Source organism: Girardinichthys multiradiatus, chromosome 2 (genome assembly GCF_021462225.1).
Source record: "Girardinichthys multiradiatus isolate DD_20200921_A chromosome 2, DD_fGirMul_XY1, whole genome shotgun sequence".
Classification (NCBI taxonomy): domain Eukaryota; kingdom Metazoa; phylum Chordata; class Actinopteri; order Cyprinodontiformes; family Goodeidae; genus Girardinichthys; species Girardinichthys multiradiatus.
Genome location: NC_061795.1, coordinates 49,158,380 through 49,175,020, shown reverse-complemented (window position 1 = coordinate 49,175,020; position 16,641 = coordinate 49,158,380). Strand labels below are relative to the sequence as shown.

At 37.8% G+C, this 16,641-nt stretch overlaps 1 protein-coding gene and 1 pseudogene across 3 annotated transcripts; one reads left to right on the top strand and one right to left on the bottom strand.

The window, feature by feature from the left end:
• Positions 1 to 960: 960 nt before the first annotated feature.
• slc23a4 (solute carrier family 23 member 4) lies at positions 961 to 14,210 on the top strand. Of its 3 annotated transcripts, none has more exons than XM_047384201.1 (12): positions 961 to 1,528; positions 2,164 to 2,298; positions 2,421 to 2,578; positions 4,767 to 4,926; positions 7,624 to 7,805; positions 8,151 to 8,271; positions 8,353 to 8,509; positions 9,610 to 9,863; positions 9,965 to 10,129; positions 10,300 to 10,321; positions 10,436 to 10,531; positions 11,406 to 14,210. In XM_047384201.1, exons 1-12 carry the CDS (start codon positions 1,481 to 1,483, stop codon positions 11,642 to 11,644), a joined length of 1,737 nt encoding a protein of 578 aa, XP_047240157.1. In that variant the 5' UTR covers positions 961 to 1,480; the 3' UTR covers positions 11,645 to 14,210. The 3 variants fall into 3 exon arrangements, with proteins under 3 accessions (XP_047240157.1, XP_047240148.1, XP_047240166.1); XM_047384192.1 differs by having other exon boundaries at positions 962 to 1,528; positions 10,213 to 10,321; XM_047384210.1 differs by lacking the exon at positions 961 to 1,528 and having other exon boundaries at positions 2,401 to 2,578; positions 10,213 to 10,321.
• Positions 13,490 to 16,641, bottom strand: part of LOC124857942 — a 4,755-nt pseudogene continuing 1,603 nt past the window's right edge.

The window sequence follows — 16,641 nt, the reverse complement described above, 5'->3', positions numbered from 1 at the left end:
GTTTTTGTTGAGAACAAAGTGGAACCAAAGTCAAATTCCTTGTTTTTGTGCACACATTTGGTGAATAAAGATGATTCTAATCCACAGATATACTTGGAGCAACTGACTGGTTTTATTTTTGCAGCATATTTAAATGGGTTAAAGACTGTTTCTAATAACAATAGTGGGCACAGGGAGATGGACTGAAGAAGGTAATACATTATGCACATAATAAACAGCAGGGAAAGGGTCAAAATGGACAAGAGAAAAGAAGAACCCAAACACCTCAGAATAACTCCTGAATTGAGTCAGTCAGTCATTTTCTACCGCTTATTCCATAGTGGGTCGTGGGGAAGCTGGTGCCTATCTCCAGCAGTCTATGGGCGAGAGGCAGGGTACACCCTGGACAGGTCGCCAGTCCATCGCAGGGCGACACACAGTACATCAGTGTCATCCAGCGGCCAGTCTGTGACTTATAATGTGACTTTTATAAGATCAGATAAACTTTGGCAAATCTCTCACAGAAAATGTTAAAAAACCACACAGATGTTTATGCCAGACGTGTGACAGTGACTTTCTTCCTTCTGGACCATGTTAAGTAAGTAGATGTGGGCTGCTATCACACTCTCAAATTAGACTAATAAGGTAAATTAAGCTAATACTGTTTAGAGGGAAATAAAGAGGTATGGTAAATTGGGAAATGAAGTTAACTTTTACACAACTTTTACAGTGGTCCATGAATAACAGCCTTGTCCTGTGTGATACTTTGCCAGCATGTGATAGTTATGGAGGTTTGCCCCCTAAAAACAAATAATTTTTGTTAAATTAGAAGAAAAGTGAAGCAGTTTCTCAAAGACTTTAAAGCTCCCTAACTAACATATATACACTATGATGGAAAAAACAGGAGGCCATAACTTTGAAGGGATTTATTAAATCAGTTTTTGGTTTTTCAGGTTGTGAAGTGGAACAAACTTATCCCCAGCAGCAGCAAAATAACAGCAACAATCCTGAAGGCAAGAGAAAACAGGATCCAAGTTACATTTTAGTAGGGAGATTCACATTTGTCTCTAATGATTTACTTTATTTTTGTCCCTGAATAAAAGTTCCTAAGCTTTATTTACTTTGATGTTTCCCAGTTTGTTCAGCAATGACCTTCACAGGCTTCTTCTTATGAGATTAACGCTTGTTTTACAGTGAAAAGGACAGAGTATCTCCAGCCTGCCAAATGCTGGTTGGTCAGCTGCTGCTACTGTTGTAATTCAGTTCACATGAGCGCTCGGTTGGACCTATTTCAGTCAGCACGAGCTGCAGTCCCATGTCTGAAATCTGCTTTTTCATACCAGGCTATCCACCCTGCCCGCGCTCCCACCCCCCATCTCTCTGTCAGATGCGTCAGTCCAGTCCTCTTCCTTTTGTTTGGCCTTCTCTTTTTTTTATTCTGTTGGTTTTGAAACTTCAGGGAAGCTAAACCTGAATCAGAACGTTGACGGTTGAAGCTGACATGACCTCAGAGAAAGAGAGTAACGGACTCGACAACTATGCCTTTGCAGTGAGTTTAATGTTTCTGCTTATATTTCACAGTAACATGTTTCCTGCTGCTTTATAATTGTACTGAAAATGACACTGAATATTCCTGTTTGGAAACCCGGGGATAAATTCATTCACTTTAAAACATTGGAAGTAGAAATATGTATATTTTATCCAGTTAAACATGTTAGTGTTGGGATTTTCTTTTTTCTTATTTGCTGAGTTTGTGAAAGTCAGGCTTTAAAGTAAATCTTACTTGCTGCCAACAGCTGAGACTAAATGAAATAGCTAAGAAGATAGAGAAAATGAATTTTTCTGTATTTTTTGCCCTCATGCTTGAAATAGAAGGCAAACAAAGCTGATTGCTGAGACAAACAGAAGAAAAAGCAGTTTTTCGCCCTCACTGAATTTTCAGGACGCATTACACAAGTTCTACAGTTTCTTTGTTAGAAAGACGTTACATTTGTTCCTCTTTTCATTGCATTAGGTCTAACCAAATGAAGTTGAGTGAGTTTCTGCAATAAAAAAGAAAAATCAAAATCAAATTTTTTTGCAAAACTCTTTCGAGATATGAATCCTTGAGGGCATTTTGGGGCTGTTGGTGTTCAACCCTACATCTTTACTGACTTTTTTCTGTGTCTGTCTGACAAATTATAGCTGGAAGGACGTTTCTGTAATCTACCTGAAAAAGGAGAGGACCTCGACTCCTCAATTGATGAAAACACTAACAAACTTGCATACTGCATAACAGATGTCCCCCCTTGGTACCTCTGCATCCTCTTAGGCACTCAGGTATGTGAGTAAAAATAATTTTAATGCCATGTGTGATCAGTTTTTATGGATTCCTTTTTATCCATTCATGTGCACTGAATTAAAAATTATCCTCTTATAAAGGTCTCTCATTGTTCGAACAGCACTGTTTAACTGCATTTGGCGGCATCATCGCCATCCCCTTGATCCTGTCTCAGGGCCTCTGTCTGCAGCACGACAGCCTCACACAAAGCTACCTCATCAGCACAATCTTCTTTGTTTCTGGAATCTGCACCTTGATGCAGGTTACCTTTGGCATCAGGTAAGCGCTGAGTCGGAGGACTGTAACTACCTAGTGATTGTGGTTAAGCAGGCAGATAAATGTCTAAGACACCAGAATGCCTTGTCTAACAGCTGGAGGTAATTAGCCTGGATTTACTGGCTTTGATTCATGTTATTAGTTATTGTTGGTTAAACACAGTGATCTAACAGGAGAGCCAAGTGCATCAAAGAGGAAATAACCAAGCACTTTTTCCTGTTTAGCGTTAAGATTGCTTTAAAGGTTTTCTCAGGATGCTTTGGTATAATTTGTTGGTGTAGTGGGATCAGAAACTGAAAATAAAATTGAAGAAATAAATAATTCAATGATGCTTAAATCAGACTGCTCAAGGGTGCACTTATTTTTGCATCTTCATCCCACTTTAATGTATCTGATTATCAAACTAATATTAACATCAGTCAGATAGAACCTGAGCAGATTTCAAATGATTATTTCACTTAAAGGGAAAAAGTTATCTAAACCCACCTGACCCTGTGTAAAGATGTTTTCCATTCCCTGCCCTTAATTCTTGAATTCATTGTGTTTAATCACAGTTTTGGAAAGTTGAATATAATTTCACTCGCCATACCCATGCCTAATTACTGCCAGACCTGTAGCTCTAAGAAATCACTAAGGGCGGACCTTTCCGACAACATGAAGTAAGCTAAAAGCAACACATGATGCCCTGATCAAAATATATTCAAGAAGACATGACAAACAAAGTCATTAACATCTATCAGTAGGGAAACAGTTAAAACATGGAATAGTGGAGAACCTTCCCAGGCCTGCCAAAAATTATTCCAAGAGATCATCAACAAGTCATCAAGGAGGTTCAAGAAAAACTCCGAGGCCTGTCTCACATTTACTGAAAAACATCTTGATGACCCTCAAGACTTTTTGGAAAATTTTCTGTGGACTAATGACACAAAAGTGGACCTTTTTAAAAGTCGTGGACCCCTTTTCATTTGGTGTAGAGCTAACAGGATTTAAAGAAAATTACATCATACCAAACATGGTGGTGGTGGTGTAATGATCTGAGGCTGCTTAGCTGCTTTAAAACTGTAAGATTGATGGAAACATGAATTTTGCTCTCTTGCAGAAAATACTGAAGCAAAATGTCCAGCCATCAGTTTGTTACCTTAAACTCAAGCACACTTGGGTTCTGCTGCAGAACAAGGAAACCACACCAGCAGGTCACAAATTGTTCACAAATAAAAGAAATTAATGTTTTGGAGTGGCCTATTTAAAGTCCAGACTTAATCCTAATAGGAGACTGAGACCTAACACAGGAATTTAAACTGAAAGTCCTCCAATGTGGCTGAATTAGATTAATTCTGGAAAGAAGAAGGGGCAAAAATTCTACTTGACGGAAGTTGTTGCTTCTGTGGATCAACCAATTATTAGCTTGAGGGTGTGATTGGCTGGTTTGGAAATATATTTTTTCTTAATAAATGAAATCATCATCTGAAAACATTTTTTTTAATTAATCAGGTTATCTCATTAAAATCTGAAAGATCTGAAAACATTTAATTGATTAAATCTGTAACTTTTTTCACAGCACTGAAAATCCCACATGAGTTATGACAAATAAAGATGATATTAAATGTGGTGTAAAAGCTGTTTCAGATTTAAAATGAGATTTCCAGCTCTGAGCGCTGCAGCTCAGCCTTCCTGAATACTGTCGTAACAGCTGGATTATCCAAGGAATTTCCATCTTATTAAGCTTGGAATCTCGTTCCTTCTAAACTCCACATTCTCCTGGCTTCAGAAATAAGCTGGCAGGAAAACATTTTGTTCAACTGAGTTGTTGTCTAAGCAAACCAAAAGAAAATGTTTCCTAAAATCTCTGTGTGCCATTTCCTTCCTTCATAGAAATCTCCGGCTCTCTCAATAACTTCCTGCACGATACTGATTTACGTGCTTTACTGGAAAGTCGGAATGGTTAGCAGTGAGCACCATAAAGACAGTCATTAGCAGCAAATTGCTTTAACTTACTTAACTAAGTCTGTGTTTAATAGGAGAGTCACTCTCTAGCCTCACATGATTTGAATTAACCATGTTCACAGATGCAACAAATCCAGACTGTAGGTTCAAACAGAGAGTCTTGATACTTTTTGACAGATTTCCTCGTCTTCATTTTCCTGATAAAGATTTCACCATCAGTCCAACAATATCCCATCTTTGTCTCCAGACTGCCCATTCTTCAAGGTGGCACATTCACACTGTTGGCTCCCTCCATGGCCATGCTGTCCATGCCTGAATTCACATGTCCTGCTTGGACCCAAAACGCCAGCTCAGTCAACTCCTCTTCCCCAGAGTTCATAGAAGTATGGCAAAGTCGAATGAGAGCTGTAAGTAAACTCTGAGCATTTAACCTGTTATAGCACAGGTCTGTTTAACAGCTGGAACATTGTCTAATTGGTCACAAGACTCCACACGGTTCACCCTTTTTTCCACCAGATTGAACAGACAAAGAGAGACCCAACAGTTTTTGGGCAGTTCGTGAAAATAGGTTAAATTTAATACAAACCATGGCACCTGTGATCAGACATGCACAATGTTTGAACAAAATACTTCAGCAGCAGATCTGATCGTAGTACTCCATGTTTTATGTTTTGTTGAGCATGTTAAAAAGATATCTGTGTTGTGTTATTGTGGAATCATAGATGTTAAAACCCGGCAGGCTATAAAATGTAAGACTTATGGTGACTGGCACAATAACTGTTATCAAAGTGATTTCATGAAATAGTCTCTGTTAGTTTCATCTACAGGGTGATTTAAATAGAAAGATCAGGGTCTGGACTCTATGAACATGTTAGATGACTGCAGAGAAGTGACATATTTTTGTCAGTTAAAGAGAAAATAGCAGTTTTGTTTCTTTTAGTGATGAACTCTGGAAATATGAATTATTATGTAAACAAGTAAGTGTTCTCCAACATCCAAAAACATTAGCAAGTAAAGTAACTTAAAATTTGGCCTTTTTTCTATAGTTTCTTGAATTTGACTTCAAGTTTATTTATTTTTTTTACCTATGAAGTATTTGGCCCCTTTAAGATTTTCCCTAAAAGTGAATAACTGGTTGTGTTTCAACAAGTATTGATGACTGGTAATGAGTCCTTTACATCAGCATTTAGCCATCTCTTCTTTGCAGAATGTTTTAATTCTGTCATATTACAAGGTTGTCCTGCATGGATAGCCTACTTTAAGGTCAAGCCACAGCATCTCAAATGGATTCAGTCCAGACTTTGACTAGACCAATTCTTCTTCAACCTGATTTTTTAAAGCCATTTATTGTCCTGCTGCTCTTTTCAGAAATTCTTCTTCAGGGTTTTCTGCTAGAGAGCCAAAATTCTTGTTTGCATCAATTAAATTTAGTTTTCCAGGTACTGAAGCAGCAAAGCCATCCCAGACCATCATACTACCACCACCATGTTTGACTGTAGGTATGATCTTTTTCTGTAATGCTGGATTTGTTTCTCAGCACCTGTAAAGAGACGTACACCTTCCATAAAGAATTTGTCTCATCGGACCACAGAATATTTTCCAACAATATGTTTTTGGCAAATGTCAGACGGGCCTTGACTGAGGCAGTGAGGCCTACAGAACTTTAAATGTTGTTTGGGGTTCTTTTGTGACCTGCCGGATGAGTTCTGGTTCAGTGTTAATTTGTTACCCTTTCCAAACTGATAGATGTTTCATGACTTTGTTTCTGACCTGTTCTTGAATGTCTTTAGACTGGACCATGATGTGTTGCTTGATGAGATCATTTAGCCTACTTCATGTTGTTAGACATGTACCATGTAACGGATTTCTTGGTGCAGGTACAAGTAGTCATCAGGCCTGGGCATAGCTATCCAAAAAATGTGGTTATCTACTGTTAATTTATGATTTATCTTGGAGGGCAGTTATATTTTTACATGGGGCTGGGTTGGTTTGCATAGCTTTTTACACTCAATCAAAAAAAATCATCATTTCAAAACAGATTTTTGTATTTTATCAGTTTATCTTTGTGGGATTTGATTAAGATCAATAAAATACGATTGATGATCTCAAACAACTATGTGAACAAAAAGCAAAAAGAAAAGTAACCTGTAAGAGGGTAAATACTTTTTCACTGCAAAAAGCCAGTTTCATGGAATTGTAATTTTTCATTAAACATTACTTAAGGATAGAATAGAATAGAATAGAATATACTTTATTGTCATTGTCACAAGTACAATGAAATTGAAAAAAGCGGTCTGGTTTGGTCTGTACATGAGCAATAAATAATTTCTGTAAAAGAGAAAAAAAGAAGCAGTTAAAATCATATAATAAAAAAGACATGTTCACACCTTCATACTGAAGCATTTTCCCATCACTGCATCACCTTTAGATTCTCGCTGTGTTGAGATTAGCTGCTGCTGTTGGATAGAAGCTGTTGTCGAATCGGCTCATCTTTGCTTTAATTGATCTGTAGTGTCTGTCAGACGATACCAGTTCAACATGTCTTGTATGTTCTGTTATAATCATTGTTTGGCTTTTTGTCGTGAACGTTACTTGATGTGATTATGCTATGGAGTTTTTAGGATTTAGTTTTAATGATAACTAGCCCTGTGGGTAACCCTTGCCTTATGTTTGGAGCCATAATGCTCCAACTGTAACAGCTAATTCTCTCTTATCATTAGTTAAACAATAAGACCTGTACTAGAAATAAAACTAGAAATAAAATGACCAACAAATATAGATTTTTCTTTAATTTAAAATATGTGATACAATTATAGATCGAAAACAAAATCTTCTCAGAACATGGTGGGGAATTGCTCTGTTTTAAGGCCTTTCCCATCCATGGTACACTGCAATGGAATGCAATATCCTCCATCTTGTGGCAGAAAAAGGTATTACAACGATAAAAAAAACGTGAACCACATTTTTTATTTCATCCTTAGAAAACAAAGCATTTGATTGTTTCCCTTCTTTTTGTTAAGTTGTCATTCTAGGCTTTTCTTTAATAGTTACAATGTTACTAAAAGATTGATGCTTAATTCAGATGTTCTTGTTTCTGTTTTCAGCTGCAGGGCTCCATTATTGTGGGCTCACTCTTCCAGGTGTTAGTTGGATTTTCAGGCCTCATCGGCCTCTTCATGCGCTTCATTGGACCCCTCACCATTGCTCCCACTATCGCTCTTATTGGTCTGTCACTGTTTGATTCAGCTGGTAGCAGTGCTGGCAACCACTGGGGCATCTCTTCAATGTGGGTGAAGTTCTGTTACAAGGTTTCGAATGGAATGGAAAATCCAAAATTTTATGATTATTGGAAATAAAGCAAATTGTGTAGTTTTACACACTCGGTATTTAGTCAAAAAACACAGAAAAGGTTTTATGCCTTTTGGGGCACATTTTGTCAAATTAGTAATTCTAAATATTGTTCTTCCTCAAGTTCATTCAAGTTTTAAAAAATGTCAGTCCCTATATTTAAATTGTAATCTTTATACGAAGCCTGTTACAGTTTTCTCTGTTCAGAACCTGCTTAGTTTCTCCATGTTCTGTTAAGGACGGCAAATTTCAGCCAAATATTTCTTATTTCTGTCTTTCACAGGACCGCCGCACTGATAATCCTGTTTTCACAGTATCTCCGTCACATAGCTGTGCCCTTTCCTACATACAGCAAGGATAAAAAGCTTCACACTTCTCGAGTCTACATCTTTCAGATTCTCCCTGTATGTAACTGAAGAAGCAGTTGCTTTATTTTAAATAGGATAAAATGTGATTTTATTTGCCCTCTCTGTTTGAATTGTTAGGTCCTACTGGGAATCACAGTTTCTTGGCTCATTTGCTACATCTTGACAACGTGTAATGTACTTCCTGCTGAACCAGGACAGTATGGTTATCTCGCACGAACAGATCTGAAAGGAGAAGTAATAAGCCAAGCTCCCTGGTTTACGTTCCCATATCCAGGTGAGATGCTGCAGTGTTATTCATTTTGTCTCATTCAATCACACAAAAACCTGATCTCAATCAAAAAATATTAAGTTGTGATCAAAACTTTCAGAGTTGTAACAATTTTTTTTTAATGGAATAAAAAAAAAAAAAGTCTTTTCAAACAAATTTTTTTTTCTCCCCAAAATAAAATATTCCATAAAAAAAAAAAATCATTACAACTCTGAAAGTTTTAATTGCAACTTAATATTTTTTGATTGAGATCAGGTTTTTGTTTGATTGAATAATAATGAGACAAATTTACCTCCATACGGTGTCAATTAAAATATTTTTTTTAAATCAGAATCTCAATGGCAATTTGTCTATTTAAGGCCAGGGAGAGTTTTTGTGATGTAAAATAATAGGCATACGTCATTATATACATCATTTCAAATGTTTTTCCTCAAATAATGTGCCATTTATAGAGTCCAGTTCAAGTGAAAACTAACAAATCAGTTAGAATGTAATGTAGTGTAAAATGTAAAGAACCTGCAATAACCTGGCTGTATAAATTCATAATTAATAATTCATTTTTAGGATTTTGACTTGTTGAGCCTGCCATCAGTCCGATGAGCCAGAAATAAGGTTTAGCTGTCGTAGTTTTATTTTTCTCATTTCCAAACAACTAAAGCCACAGTTTTGCAGAGAGGTTAAAAAGGATCAAAATGTTTAAAATGCTCAGTCAAAAGAAGAGTACAAGAAATTTTATAGCTATATATACAGTCATATTCAGTAAAGTAAAATACTGTTGAAAAGTTCCTTTATTTTAGCAACTCCATCACATAACTTATGCAATCAGGTTATTTCAGCTTTTTATTAGTATTTCTAAATTTTTCCTACTAACAGATTTTTTCTCAGATGATTTTACAGGACAAATGTCACAAAAGTTTTTGAGATCATTGAGATGAATCATTTAACAGGAGTGTGGAGACTTGAGAGCCACTGTATAATCAGGAGACGTGTAAATTAGAGGAGGAAAATTTATTGTGTTTTATGTAAAATTGCATGTAGTAATAAAATATAGTTACTCATACATATGGTCTCATTTTCTCTTTCACGATGCTTAAAACCCAAACTAGGACAATGGGGAAAGCCGACTGTGAGCCTGGCAGGGGTGGTTGGGATCTTGGCCGGAGTAATTTCCTCTATGATAGAGTCGGTAGGGGATTACCATGCGTGTGCAAGATTAGCTGGAGCTCCACCGCCACCAAAACATGCCATCAACAGGGGTATTGGGATTGAGGGAATAGGCTGCCTGCTGGCCGGAGCATGGGGAACTGGAAACGGAACCACTTCTTACAGTGAGAATGTTGGAGCCCTTGGTATCACAAAGGTAAGACAGCCTTCTATCTTTAAACCAGAGGTTATTTCAAAGTATCCTGGTATGATCCTGAAACAGACCAAACATCTCACCAGGATCTCCTAATCTTGCAGGTTGGGAGCCGAGTGGTCATAGTGGCCAGTGGGTTGTTTATGGTTGCCATGGGGATACTTGGTAAAATGGGTGCTATATTTACAACCATCCCCTCACCTGTGATTGGAGGCATGTTCATGGTCATGTTTGGTGTCATTTGTGCAGCAGGAGTTTCTAATTTACAGGTACACACCCTTGAATTATTTAAAGATATTAAAAGCATTATTTTCCTGTCTTGACTAGAGTGTATTTTTTCTCATATGTTCAGTATGCAGACATGAATTCATCCAGAAATATTTTCATTTTTGGATTCTCCATGTTTTCTGGTATGGTCATTCCTAACTGGATATTAAAGAACCCCAAAGCTATTGCTACAGGTATACTATCACTTTTTGTAAGATTAATGCAACACATAGAAACAATTTAGTTAAATAAGTATTAATGTTTCAAGTATTCAAGTCATTTAAACATTGAACTCCTGTTGTTTCCAGGGGTGGTGGAGTTTGACCAGATGCTGCAGGTACTTCTGACAACCAGCATGTTTGTTGGAGGTTTCTTCGGCTTCATACTAGACAACACCATTCCAGGTGCTCTTACTAATCAATTACATCATGTCCTCCACCTTAAAGGTGCTTTGTTTATACCCTATCTATCTATCTATCTATCTATCTATCTATCTATCTATCTATCTATCTATCTATCTATCTATCTATCTATCTATCTATCTATCTATCTATCTATCTATCTATCTATCTATCTATCTATCTATCTATCTATCTATCTATCTATCTATCTATCTATCTATCTATCTATCTATCTATCTATCTATCTATCTATCTATCTATCTATCTATCTATCTGCAAGTGTTTATCCAAGCATGCTAATGGAAAGTTGAGTGGAAGGAAAACTTGTGGTAGAAAAGGTTTACTAGCAATAACTGAAGCCTTGAGAGGATTAGGGGAGATTTTCAATGCATTCACTGCAGTCACGCCGTCACTTCTCATCAACTGTCAGTCAGCAGTCGTTCCAATGACTCTGTGGGCAACAACAAGGCCATAACAACATTTCTGCATGAAAAGTCAATCTTTTTAGTTTTATGTCATAGTGCAGTTTTCCAAGAAAGGTTATTTTTTAATAAGGTGTAAGCCATAGTTATCATCATTAACAGTAAGGTATCACTCTGTGTGTAATGAATCTATACATAATCTCTCATATTTAATCTCTGCTAATCTCAGCAAAATCAGGGTGGCAGAATATTAAACATGTTGTATTCAAATCAGAGATTCGGCTTTTATGTTATAAGGTTGCTTCACATTCAATGTCTGCAAGAGGGTAAAAACTGATCATATTAAGTAAAGAATATCTACATGGTATTATAACCATTTATTCATTTGGTGATTGTTGGTAAAAATGTCCAAGGACAAAAATGCTAATTGAAAATGTTTTCTTTGTTCCCTATAGGATCCAAGGGGGAGCGTGGCATCCTGGCCTGGAACAAGGCTCATAAAGACGACTCCTGTGAAACCCTGGAGACTGGAGAAGTGTACAACCTCCCCTTTGGCATAACCTCTTACTTGTCCTCCTTCACCTGGCTGCGGTACATACCTTTCTGCCCTCCTGGCATGTCCAGCTCCCTGGATCCTAAACATCCACTGGGAACTCCAGATCCTGGACAGATCATGATTGGAGTTGGTTTGTGAGCAATGTTTTCCTGTCAAGGTGCCATAATTTGGTATTTTACAAACACATTACCATCAGAGGCCGCTCAGATTATGTCACATCCCAGAGAGTGCAGAGTATTTGAAGGAATAACAAATTATAATAATAAATCACCTTTCATTTCACTTCCTATTTAGACTGTTAATTGATTTTTAAGTGACATTAAATGGTGTATTCAAAACAGAAAAAAATGAACATTTCATCTCTGCCATTTCTTAGAAATAAAATAGCAACTGTAGAGCTAAGATACTTTGACTGGACAATGGCTAGAAATAGGCAACAGTGAATGTGATTAAGCTGATTTAAGTATTTTCTGATTAATCAACAGGGCTCTGAGTACCGTCGACTGGAAGTCTTGATGTTTTATACAGAGCATCCAGAAAGTATTCACAGTCCTGCACTTCTCCCACATTTAATTATCTTCTAACCTTTTTCCAAATGGTTTGAAAATAATCTCTATCCTCAAAATTCTACACATAATACCCCATTAAGACAATGGGAAAGACGTTAGAGATTATTTCAAATTTATTATAGAAAACTAAAAAATAACATTGACAAATGTATTCACAGCCTTTGCCTTGAAGCTCAAAACTGAGCTATGTCCATACTGTTTCCACTGATGATCTTTGAGATGTTTCTACAGCTTAAATGGAGTCCGCTGTCCGCTTTGGTAAATTCAGTTGATTGGACATGACTAAGAAAGACACACACCTGTCTGTCTAAGATCCCACCGTTGACATAGGATTTCAGAATGTAAACACCAAGCATGAAGTCAAAGGAATTGTCTGTAGACCTCAGAGACTTGAGGCACAGACCTGGGGAAGGATACAGAGCAATATCTGCTGCTTTGAAGGTCCCAAAGAGCACATTGACCTCCATCATTTGTAAACGGAAGACGTTTGGAACCACCAGGACTCTTTGGCCGGCTGTCTAAACTGAGCGATTGGGGAAGAAGGGCCTTGGTCAGGTGACCAAGAACCCCATGGTCACTATGTCAGAGCTCCAGCGGTCCCCTGTGGAGAGAGAGGAACCTTCAAGAAGGACAATCAACCAATCAGGCCTGTATGATAGATTGGCCAGAGTGGATGAAAAGCTACTCCTTAATAAAAGGCACATGGCAGATCGTCTGGAGTTTGCCAAAAGACACCTGAAGGTCTCTCAGACCATGAGATCAAAATTCTCTGGTCTAATAAGAAAAAGATTGAACTGTTTGGTGTAAATGACAGGTGACATGTTTGGAGGAAACCAGGCACCAGTCCTATACCATCCCTACAGTGAAGCATGATGGTGGCAGCATCATGCTATGGGGAGGTTTTTCAGCAGCAGGAACTGGTAGACTAGTCAGGGTGGAGGGGAAAATTAATGCAGCAATGTACAGAGACATCCTGCATGAAAACCTGCTTCAGAGTGCTGTTCACCTCAAACTAGGGCGGCAGATCATTTTTCAGCAGGACAACAACCCAAAGTGTACAGGCAAGATGTCAAAGGAGTGGCTTCAGAACCACTCTGTGAATGTCATGGAGTGCCAAGCCAGAGTCCAGACTTGAACCCGATAGAACATCTCTGGAGAGATCTGAAAATGGCTGAGGACAGACGTCTAAAGATAGATGTGCTGAGCGTGTGGCATCATATTCAAAAAGATTTGAGGCTGTAATTGCTGCCAAATGTGGATCAACATAGTATTAAGCAATGGCTGTGAATACTTATGTAAATGTGATTTCTTAGTTTCTATTTGTAATAAATTTGAAGCAATGGCAAACAAACTTCTTTCACATTTTCATAATGGGGTATTGTGTGTAGAACCTTGAGGAAAGAGATTAATTTCATGCTTTTTGGAATAAGGCTGGAACCTAACTAAGTGTGGAAAAAGTGCAGCGCTGTGAATACTTTACGGATGCCCTGTGTGCGTATTGTTTCATGCAGGCTACATGAACACAACTAAAGTGGAATTTATAAAATACATATTTGGGAGGATTTGTAAAACATAACTGCTGCCATGCAGAGGTGACAAATGTTATTATTGTAACCCTCTAAAAGTGAACAACAACTTGAATTCATAGAAGGGTGAAACGTGTAAAAAATCTCACAATTCTCCTGAAATGTTTAATTTAAAACATCCCTTGGTTAAAAATGTCTCATACATTGATGTGTCTAAAGCAGTGGGCCTTTGAAAGTTATTTCCGAGATAACTTATTTAATTTAATTATGATGGACCCTAAATAACAAGAGATAAAAAATAATCCAACGTAGAATGCTTTTTAACATGTGGGGATTTACATTTTCACATTCATATCTGCATATTCCGTTCACTCAATGATGTTTTGGTTTAAATTGTACTGTCTCTCATTTCTTCGGTCTTAGATGTCAGTTACATGCTGGTGCTAGTAAATCAAATATTCAATGTAAATATTGTGTAAATATGGGATTTCAGAGCTGAATCACCTTCATTTCTAATTCTGATTTCTTTCAGTTACAACAGTTAATTTGATCATTTTATTGGATTTTTTAAAAACTGATCTACATTAAACGTAAATATGGAACCTGAAATACTGATCGCCTCTCAGTTTGTGTGTCAGGTCCCTTTTGATGGCCTTGTATAAACCAACAAAGGACTCTCCCCACATTTCTCTTTGGTGTTGGGAGGCAGCACTTCTGGGTTGTGTACATCAAGGTCATCACGATTTGCTAAAAAATCCTCCTGATGCAACGGGCTGCTGTGATTTGAATGCTCAGATATCAGCCTGAACCCATCTGTTAGCCTCTTGGGAATGATCTCCTCGCAAATGATATCCAGATTTTTAGTCTGATGGAGCGAAGACAGTTCAGCGTCATAAACAGAAAATTCCCCTCAAGAAATATATGTTATAGAGAGGACAAACAATGGGCAAAAATACAACGCATTCAAATGTACTTGTTTATTTCATGATTTATTTTTATTTACCTCAAATAACAAATGAGCATCTCTGAAAGTATTGTAGAATACTGGATTTATTACTGCTGTAGATCCTCATTTCACTCTGGCTTTCTGTAAAAAAAAAAAAAAAAAAACCAGGCATAAGACAACAGACATGCTTTACTTTCAACTTTACTTCTATAAGCATGTGTTCAGGCTCATTGCTGGGGAATCTCTAGCTGAGTTAAGGTAAATCTGACCCTTTCAATGGAAGTTGAATGCTGCTGTTTCAGCAGATGAGCGACCTCAGCTCAGCTCGCTGACAGCAGGACGCTCTGCACTCCATCAATGATCCGCACGTCATGGATTTCAAACTCTGTGATCTCTGACCTTGCAGACAAGTTCTGTCAGGAGACAGTAAACCTCAAACGGAGAATCAAAGGAGGAGTAACACATGGAAAATACAACACGGTCCAAATGATTTCAACATGCAATGTATGGCCTTAGTTGTCCTGGACTTACTTAAAATAATGATCAGAACAGAATGTGTGGAGAGACGGAAATACACTGATGTTAAGGCCCTTTTAAGATCTGACCAACAACAGTCGCTTGAATCTTTCCCAGGCAGGATAATTATTCTGATAAACATATTCTTCTGTTTGTGAAGAAATAAACACACAAACAGATTTTATTTTTGTTTAAAATGTGAGGAGCCAATCTGCAGCTCTGGTCCTTCAAATTTTATAAAGATTGAAGATTCTGATGGGAGGAAAAATGTATTGGAGAAAAAGACCTAAATTTTAGATGAAATGATCATCTGTGATAAAATAATGTTGCACAAAACACAGGATTAGAAATGTATTGAAACTCATTTTGGAAATGTCATTTTTATTGAAATAGATCTGACCCACATACAGAAGAACACTCCGGAGAGAAGGAATAAGATAATGTTTTTATTGTGTCTCAAACAATCAGGAAAGAACGGACGGATCAGCAACTGTACGGGAAGAGGAGAAGAGAACAAGGAACCAAATGACACTGAGCTAAAGACGAAGAATTCTTATAATCAGGAGAACATCGTACTAGAAAGGTGTGGTCAGATCGCCAGGGGTTGAGGAATTTGGGATCCAGGTTGTGTATTAGCTTGGAGCAAACAAGAATGAGTTCGGTGTGCAGATGTTTACGTTGAAGGGTGGACAGGGTATGCTTACGGCTTGATCCAGGAGACGAAAGTAGCAGGAAACTGCCTGCTTGATGCGAATCCAAACGAAGACAGGAGATAGGAAACGAAGTCCTCAAAACGTAGGTACTCTTGGTTATCCAGAAAACTTCCAGACACGTAGTCAGTGCTTAGCGAAGTAAATCCAAAGTTCAGAGTTTCAATCTGCGAAGGAGCATAAACAAAGTTACACCAAGGTTGAAGAACAAAGCATAGATTTAGTGTTTGGCTGAGCTTGTTACCACTGAGGGTAAAACACTCTAGCAGCTGCTAGCAGCCTCCTGCTTCAGTACTCCTCAAAGTAATCAGTAGAATAAGTCGCACCTGTCACCCAGAACACCTGAGAACTCCAGCACTGTCTGAGAACATTGAACACATGTAGCAAGCACAAAACACAAACACAATCCAGATCCTGACAGAAAACTCATAAAAATGAATTATAAAATAAGAATTTAACAGCTTTGCAGGATCATGTCAACCAAACAAGTCATTTATAATAATCTCCATTCATTTACACTGTATTTTTCTGTAGTGGTTCACAAAGGTACAAATCAAAGCTCTCAATAACTGGTCTGCCTACATTCTGACTCACTTATTATCAAGAGAAATGGTTCATGAACAAAAGAACTGGATTCTCATTTTAGGTCCCGATCCGAAACCTGGAATAAACTTCCTCCATAAGGTGGTTGGGTTCAGCCTTAGAAAGAGGGTGAGGGGCTCTGTCATCACGTGATGAAGACCCTGGGTCAGAACCAGAACACTCTGGAGGGATAATATATCCCTTCTGACCTGAGAACACTTTTGACCTCCTAGAATGAGCTGATTGATTCAAAGCAATGTTTTCCAGCTGTCCTGCCAAATATTTT

Bases quoted from the DNA above. Each gene is read 5' to 3' on its own strand.
- slc23a4 (XM_047384192.1), top strand. From the start codon at position 1,481: ATGACCTCAGAGAAAGAGAGTAACGGACTCGACAACTATGCCTTTGCA. The intron at 1,529-2,163 runs GTGAGTTTAATG...GACAAATTATAG, and splicing joins TCGACAACTATGCCTTTGCA to CTGGAAGGACGTTTCTGTAA. The intron at 4,927-7,623 runs GTAAGTAAACTC...TTCTGTTTTCAG, and splicing joins GGCAAAGTCGAATGAGAGCT to CTGCAGGGCTCCATTATTGT.